Source organism: Cetorhinus maximus, chromosome 9 (assembly GCF_964194155.1).
Source record: "Cetorhinus maximus chromosome 9, sCetMax3.hap1.1, whole genome shotgun sequence".
In the NCBI taxonomy this organism is placed as follows: domain Eukaryota; kingdom Metazoa; phylum Chordata; class Chondrichthyes; order Lamniformes; family Cetorhinidae; genus Cetorhinus; species Cetorhinus maximus.
In genome coordinates, this window is record NC_135887.1 from 9,306,698 (window position 1) to 9,315,557 (window position 8,860).

The 8,860-nt window shown below is 41.9% G+C and overlaps 1 protein-coding gene across 1 annotated transcript in view; it reads right to left on the reverse strand.

The window, feature by feature from the left end:
- The window catches only part of nufip2 (nuclear FMR1 interacting protein 2), a 36,886-nt gene extending 32,484 nt beyond the window's left edge, over window positions 1-4,402 (reverse strand). Inside the window, exon 1 of the mRNA XM_078548014.1 lies at window positions 4,189-4,402. Coding sequence (XP_078404140.1) covers window positions 4,189-4,336 — 148 coding nt within the window. The 5' untranslated portion in view covers window positions 4,337-4,402. The remainder of the gene's footprint in view (window positions 1-4,188) is intronic.
- Window positions 4,403-8,860: the final 4,458 nt, after the last annotated feature.

Here is an 8,860-nt window from a genome sequence, read left to right on the forward strand (position 1 = left end):
GGAGAATGGGGTTGAGAAGCTTATCAGCCATGATTGAATGGCGGAGCAGACTCGATGGGCCGAATGGCCTAATTTCTGCTCCTATGTCTTATGGTCTTATGGACTTTGAGCACAAGGAAATTAACGGATCACAAAACTTTTCAGAAACAATAGACAGAATTGCCAATGCAAAAACAAATGGACAGTATTTTGCTAACCTACAATGAAGTGTTACTTTTCTTTTTACGAAGACTAGCTGGTATGAATATCCAAATTGAGGCTTAATGGGCAAGTATGCTAAAAGATATAATTCAATTTTCTTTTGAATGCTGTTAAAAATCTTCCCAAGATGAAAATGTAACTTTGAGGCAATTTATTCACCTAAACTTTCATCCATAAACAGGTTAGACCTGTAATATATCAATTTATGTTCCACAAACGAATCATGAGAGCCTCAGAAAGATAGGATTTAAAGTAACCTTTTCAAAGATCATTTACAAAAAGGAATTCAGCAGTAGAAAATTAAACAATATTGTATTTGAAGAAAATGCTGTACTCTAGCTTTATAATTTTATTACAGTAAAGCTATTACTGGAATAAAAGTGTTACTTCCAGCCAAGTATAGAGGAGTAAATCGAGCAAACTTCAAGCCGACGCTAGAAACTTCCTTGGACCTGTTCACTGTCTTCAATGAAATTAAGAGTTACATCTAACAGAACAGATCATGAATCATCAGCCTGCCTTCTCTATTAAATATCTAATTTACTAAACCTTTGATATAGAATTACAGAAGTTCAAAAAGTGAAGCACAAATAAACAAGGGGCAGTTTAGTTTGAAGCAAAAGGAACTAAAGCTTAATTGGATTAAAAGGAGAATCAAACAGCATTGTCTTTCTCATATAATTTCTCCATATAACGCTTGAAGTTTTGGTTCCACAAAAATCTTGCTTTAAAGGTTGCGCCATACAATGTCCAGATACCTGTCTTAATTAAGAACTTGTATTTATATAGCATCTTTAACAATTGTTTTGACACCGAGCCACATAAGGTGGTTCTAGAACAAATGGCCAATAGGTTGGTCAAAAAGATAGGATTTATGAAGTGTCTTAAAATAGGGGGAGAGAAAAAGAGAGGCAGAGATACATAGGGATGGAGTTCCAGAGCTTAGGGCCTTGGCAGTTGGAGGTTTGGCCACCAAGGATGGAGCGATTACAAGCAGACAAGAGACCAGACATCTGAGGGTTTGGGGACTGGAGGACATTACAGAGACAGGGAGGGGTGAGGCCAAAAAGGGATTTGAAAACAAGGATGCAAATTATAAAACTGCAGCTTAATCAGCAGCCATTGCAGGTCAGCGAGCGGGATGAGATGATGGGTGAACAGGGCTTGGTACGAATTAGGACACAGGCAAAGTTTTGGATCACCTCAAGTTCAAAGGATAGAAGCATGAAAGGCCAACCAGAAGTGCCTTGAAATAAGTTGAGAGGCGGCAAAGGCATGGATGAGGGTTTCAGCTGATGAGCTAAGGTACAAAGTCCCTTGCTTTCAGCCACCTCGAACACAAATTCAAAAACTTGAAAGAAGTCATGAAGAGCCTGCCAGTGCAAGCGCCAGCAGATAGGCCAAAAGAAAACCATATACCATATTGGACATGCCAAGGAGGATCAGACTGGACTGTTTATACAAGTTAGAGATCTACAACTTTCATTAGATGACCCATAAAGGGAGTCAAAAAAAAAAAGACCCAATATGGAGAAACCTATGCAGAGTAAATAATGTTTTGATTTGCTGGCAGTCGATTGGGAACCTGAAACAGGATTAATGGCTCCTATACACCAAGAAAATCATTTGTTATTAAAATACCTTTTGCACTTTTAAGTAATTTCCAGTACCCGACTAGCTACGAATCCTATAACTGAATTTCTACATTAATGACTGAATGAATTTCTACATTAATGTCCATAAGCAAGGTACCATGAAACAGCAGCAGCAATAGTCAGTTTTTCATTCCAACTTTCATTACTGTCAAAGGTAAAGTGAGTAGCAATGTTTTAGGCAAAACTATTATAGCAGAATAAAATCTATTTTAAATAAACTGAAAGGGCATTTATTTACATTTTTACACATCTAGAACAATTTAAAATTATGGATATCAAATTTAGATCAATGGAATAAAGTCAGCATTGTCAGATTTGAGAGATTCTATTCAGAGAAAAACTGGCAGCGGCAAGTTCCACTTAGAGGGAAGCTCCCTTCTACAGGCTGATTATTACAACAATGGTGAACAGATACCTAACTGGAACATGACAGGGTCTGGTCCAAGCTGTCTCACCAAGCAATGGTTAATGCTAACATGGTGACTCTTCACTTTTAACACCAACCCCCTGGATCCCACACAACCACTGCTGGAATTAAGATTAAAAGTCATTAAATATTAGTGTGCACACTGGTTACCTCAAAAGCAAGTGTAAAGCTCAAAACAGTTAATTCATATTTGTTGCATTCAGGCATTTGTAATAGCATGGTAGAGATTTAGAAATGATCTATTATTGGGCACTCACCATTTCAGATATTTTTGAAAGTATGCCTATAAATCATATTACACACAAACTTAAATCCAGTGTGGTTATAAGAATGAACTGCATAGTTCAATCTTACACATTTAACAATGACAATGTGTAACTGGGCTAAATATATTTGGAGTTAAAAATCAGAGAAGATAAAAAACGCATTAAAGATATCTGAAATCAATTTTAGTAAGTTATCCGATCCCTAAACAATGGAAGTCAAACAAGTCATATCAGATTATTTCGTGAGTACTATGCATTTTGCCAGCCTTCTGCGTCTATCCTTTCCCTTAAGTAGGGTTTTAGTAAGGCCTTAAAAATGCGGTTTGATTCCACAAACGTTACTGAAATATACTTTAAGACAAGCTAAAATAATTTATCCTAAATGTTTAATGAAATATTTGCGAGAATTCAAGAGTTTCAAAAGAAGTGCTGAGTGTTCCGGAGTGTAACCAGACCCTCCCTGTCCTCATTTAGGCTTTCCCACGTTGCAAAGCTGAGTCTGTGCCGCACACTGCACCTGCCAAATAGTGACCCCCCCCCCGCCCGCCCCCCTCCACACCCGCAGCCCCAGCCAAAGAAAAAAACTCAAGCAAAAACCTTTGCAAAATCGTGAATATATATTTCGCTTCCATCTTGGGGGAGGGGGCGGGAAGAGAGAGAACTATTCAAGGGATGTCGGTTCATGTTATGAACCCATTTCCAATTTAAGGGGGGGGGAAGGAAAGAGAGGGAGAGAGGAAGAGGTTGGGTGGAGAAAAAGAGGGGAATAAAGCACCGAGATGATACTGGAAAGCGCTTGGGGGGGGAAAGAAAAGTGACAACATTCAAGGGTTGGGTACCTTTAAAAGACCAAAAATGGGACGGCGGTATAAAAAGTGAAAAAAACAAACCAAAAAAAACACATCGGGAGTGGGAGTGGGGGGGGAGGGGGAGGGCTGCTGCAATACTTCCTCCTCCTCCTCCTCAATGTCCAGAATAATTTAGTCTCTCAAGAAAAGGCAAAAGACTCTTAAAAGACAAAAATAGCAATATACTCTCTTTTGTAATAGTGCTTGAAGGGGGGGAGAGAGAGGGAGAGAGGCGGGTGTTATTTAAAATAAAATTACCATCCAGAATGTGTGTGTGTGTCTGTCTGTGTGTGTGGCTCCTCCAACATGGCGGACAGGAAATGGCAGCTGAAGAACATTCCAGTAAGCCGGCATCATCCCAGCCGGGGCCGGGAGGGCCGGGGCCTGCCTCTCCACGCCGGCAAAAAACACACACACACACACACCACCACCACCACACCACCACCACCGCGCCAGACAAGGGGGGAGCTCAGCCGCCCAGAGGAGAGGATGTCAGGCTGCAATGGGGAGAGAGAGGAAGGAGGGAGGGAGGGAGGTGGAGGAGGAGGGGGGGAGGGGATAAAATCCCCACACGGCAAAACTCCGGCCTTCGGGCCTCGAGTTACTGAAGCAACCAAGGTCACCAAGAATCGCGGCGGCTGCAAACCGCCTCCCCACTCCTCCCCTTCCCCTCATCATCATCATCATCATCCCGACATCTTACTTCACTTCACCTCCCCCCCCCCCTCCCTCCCCCGCGCCTCCACGTTATAAAATATATATATATATATTATATACATGCACGGTCTCACCTTTCTTCTTCTTTTTCTTCGTTTTCTGACTGTCTGAGACATCGCTTACTTTGGTGATTAAGTCGCCGCCGGTTTGCTGCTGCTGGGCGTCTCCATTGGTGAGAGGAGCGGGAGCTGAAGGCGGCTCGCGGCTGCACTTATCGTCCATTGAACGCGGGGAGAGAGAGAGAGCGAGACAGAGGCTGACACTGCGCCTGCGTCATGCGTTTTACTCAACAGGCTGCAGCTGATTCAACACTTCGACCCGGCCCACTCCACCCCCCTTCCTCCTCCTCCCCGCTCCACTAGCGCTCCACTTGAAGCTGCAGATTCGACACACACACACCCACCCACCAATGCCCTATCATCATTCCAACAGAGAAACAAATACAAAACAAATACATCCATTTAGCTATTATGTATATTTTTTTTAACGTTTTGTATTTATGTATATTCATATATATATATTTATGCTTTTATATCCTTTTATGCCCTTTATATATCTATGAACATACCTGTGGATTAGGAGTTGGAGTAGGCCATTCAGCCCCTCGAACCTGTTCCACCATTCAATAAGGTCAACTTATGAGATGGCCTCAGCTTCACATTCTGCCCCAATAACCTTTGTCTCCCTTGTTAGCCAAGAATCTATCTACCTCTGCCTTAAAAATATTCAATGACCCAGTCTCCACTGCTACCCGAGGAAGAGTGTGCCAAAGACTCACGGCCCTCTGAGGGAAAAAAAAATTCTTTTCATCTCCGGCTTAAATAGGAGACCCCTTATTTTAAAACTGTGTTTTAAATGCTCACTTCCTACTTGGAATTGTAGACCAGTCACAACGGACTGAATGACCTCCTTCTTTGCCTTTACATTCTATAAAATTAAAGACCACAGTGAATGATGGAATGGGCACGATGGAATGAATGGCTTCCTTCTATGATTTACCATTCAATGAAAAGACAAGCATTTGTGTTTATCCTTTCGCAACCATAAGACATCCCAAAGCTCTTTACAGTCAATTAAGTATTCAGCCGTAAAGCGCTTTCAGATGTACGGTGGTCATGAAAAGCAAAAGTGCGATATGCAAGTCTTTCTTTTGGAGTTTGTTGAAGTGAAGGTACCATGGACACTTGTGCTTTATCTGTGTATAAAAAGGTCACTTGGGATGACAGGAAGGGCATGATGGGCCAAGTGGCCTTCTGTGCTTTACCATTCCATAAAAGAGACAGGAAGTCATTTACCTTCAATTCAACATACTCAAAAAGAAAGACTTGCATTTACGCAGCACCTTTCAAAACCATAGAATGTTCCAAAGCTTTTGTAGCTAATGAATTACTTTTGCAGCGTGTTGTAGGCAATGTAAAAGCCAATTTGAGCACCACACATTCCCATGAACACCAACATGACAATGGCCAGATAATCTGTTCTTTTTGTAATATTTATTGAAGGACAAATATTGCCCAGGACACCAGGGATAACCCAATCAGTAAGCTCCTTTATTTGGCTTTATCACCAAATAAATTTGGAAGCAGCTGTAGTTATATTTTCACTCTCTCTCAGCAGGCAAATTTGCAACTACTTGCAAATATAGCACCTTTAACATGAGCAACAATCCCAAGGAGCTTTAACGGGCAAAAATTGATGCGGAGGCAAAAAAGGAGATATTAGGATGGGTGACAAGGAGCTTGGCATAAGTTTTAAGGAGGTCTCACATGAAGAAAGAGAGGTGGAGAACTTAGGAAAGTAATTTCATAATTTAGGGCCTAGACAGCTGAAGACATAGCCACTGATGTGGGATGAAGGAAGTGAAGGAGAGGCAAGAGGCCAGGATTGGAGGAACATAGAGTTTTCAGAGGGTTGAACTGCTAGAGAAAGTTGGAGGATGGTATGAACCATGTCAAAGGCAGCAGAGATATAGAGCAGGATGAGGAGTGATGGTGCATCACAATCACAGAGAATATGTTGTGAAGTTAATTCAGAGCATTTCAGTGCTGTAGCAGGGGCAGAAACCCCACTGGAGAGTTTAAGCGAAGCATGGAGTAATGGGGAAGACAGGCACAAATTTGTGGGGCAACAACACTTTCCTGGACTTTGGAGAGAAAAGAGAATTAGTGATGGGACGGTAGGTTGTTGTTATAAGTTGTATATTCAGTAGGCCTCATGAATAGGTTCTGAGTCTTGTATGGTTGAAAATTAATTGGTTATTGATAGCACATAACTATTTACATATATACAGGGTATAGCCCAAGTTATGAGCTTACTCCATGCTTGCTTCTACACAGGTCTCTGTCCACTTCACAGCTGACTCTTGTCTCAGGTCATGTGTCTCTTTACATCACACTGTGGTCAGCACTATTTCCCAGTTCCACATTAACCCTTGCTATGCCAGATACCCTTACAACATAGTCGTAAGAAGAGAATGTTCAAGTATCGAGTTTTGAAGAGGGGATTGATGGGGGCAGATTTTAAAGGAAGTGGTGCAGAACCCAAGGAGGGGGAAACATTTACAATATCAGCTAGCATTGGGACCAAGAAAGGAAGTTGGGTAGTCTTCAGGTTAGAGGGAATAAGGTAAAGAAAGCAGAAGTTTGTGTTTTGTGGACAAGAAAATCTCAGGAGGTATGAAGGGAGAAAGAAACTAGAGTGAGGTCAGGGCAATCATTGGGGGAAATTGACAGACGAAAGAAACTAAATGTATGGTCTCAATCTTGGTGACATTGTCCACAGGTTCCTTGTAATTTTCAGAAGTTAGTCAGGTTATTCCATAATGAGGCTTGAAACTATAACCCTATGACTACAAGGCAAGAGTGCTACCAGCTGAACCAATCTGCTACATGGCCTACTTTTAATGTCTATGCACATGCATATCAGTCTTGAAAACTAGGAAGAACTAAGGAACAGTGTCAAAAAAAGCTGACAGCTCAGAGATAGACCTAAGTGAATGACATTGAGTCAAATAATTGGACTGAAACTGAGCATGGACTATAATATAACAACAAAATGCTTCGGAAGGTGGAAATCTGAAATAAGAACAGAAAATACTGGAAAAACTCAGCAGGTCTAGCCGCATCTGTGGAAAGAGAAACAGGGTTAACCTTTTGAGTCTGTATGACTCTTCTTCGGAAGAGTCACTATGGGCTATAATATCTTCCAGCCGGCAATATAACCCCATTCAATTTTATTGTAGGGGAAAATTGAAAAGGGCATTAAAGTGCAAAATGTAGTAATGATGGATTTAAAAATTTCTGAAGCCATTGTAATGTTACCTACGCTACAACATTGACTACACTTCAAAAGTGCTTAATTGACTAAAATGCTTTGGAATATCCTCAGGTCATAAGAGGCAACGAAAAGGCAAGTTCTTTCTTTTAAGGCTTCATTTAGAATATAGGTTAATGCCTCTTAAAATAGTGGATTGGGGAATGTTACAGAATGACATCCATCCATTATTATCACAGACATAACTTGTAACTTATGTTGTTCTTTTCACCCTGTCAAGTGGTTGACTTTTGGCACTTCAAATGGGAGAAAATAATAAAATGCACTCAGAACGTCCCAAAGCAATGTACAGTCAATTAAGTTGCAATATTTGAATCGCAGCAGTCAATTTGTGCACAGCTAGCTCCTACAAACAGCAATTTGATAATAACCAAATAAACTGTTTTTATTTTGTGATGTTGATTGAGGGATAAATATTGGCCACGATACCAGAGATAGCTCCCCTGATCTTCTTCAGAATAGTGTCATCGCATCTTTTACATCCACCTAAGAGAGCCTTGGTTTAATATCTGAACAGAGAAACAGCAACCCCAACAGCACAGCACACTCTCAGTACTACACTGGAGTGTCAGGGTGGAGTTTTTCCACTTAGGTCCTGAGGCTTGAAACCACAACCTTCTGCCTTAGAGGTGAGTGTGGTACCAGCTGAGCCACAGCTGACCCCAAGTAACATGTTGCAATCACTAAAAATGTTATGTGAAAAAATATGATTTACAGGGACAGACATGAGGAGGTGAGTTTTGTGCTGTCATAAGAATGTCACTGCCTTCCTTCGGAGTCTCCAATTTATTGTAGTCTTATTTATTATTACCACTCCTTACAATTCTCCGTGGATGTGAATTGGTCTAAAATTTGTAGTATGTTCTCTCTCTCTCTCTCTCTCTATCTCTCTCCGTCTATTGCAAGAATAAAGGGAGAACTTCACCACAAGCATATAAATAAACTGGAAGGGCGCAGAGTTTAGGGAAATGGTGCAGCCCTATACGCCAGGGACATTTGTGAGATTGCTGCCCATCCTTGGGAGGTAGAAAGCTACAAAATGAATTATTCTTGTCAGATCCCTAGAGCTTAAAAATAAATTCAAAGGACCCTGGGCGCGCCTTCCAAAAGCTGCCAGCCAATCAGAGGCTGGCAGTTCTGTTGAATGGTAGCACCCCCGGCCGGGGAGGCAGGGACTGCTGCTGGTGCAAAACCCATTCGAAGCCGAGGATCGTCACTGGATCCCAGGTCTGTTATGATTCTAGAACAGACCCCAAAGTTCTTGGTAAGATCCGGTCAGGGGCTAATAGCACAGGGCAGAATTCTTCGTCCCGTGGGCGGGCGCGGGCCTGACCCGATCGGGAGGAAAATATTGCGCAATGGCCTCAGGTGGGCCCCCCCGACGTCACCGCACACTCGCGCAATATTTCGCTC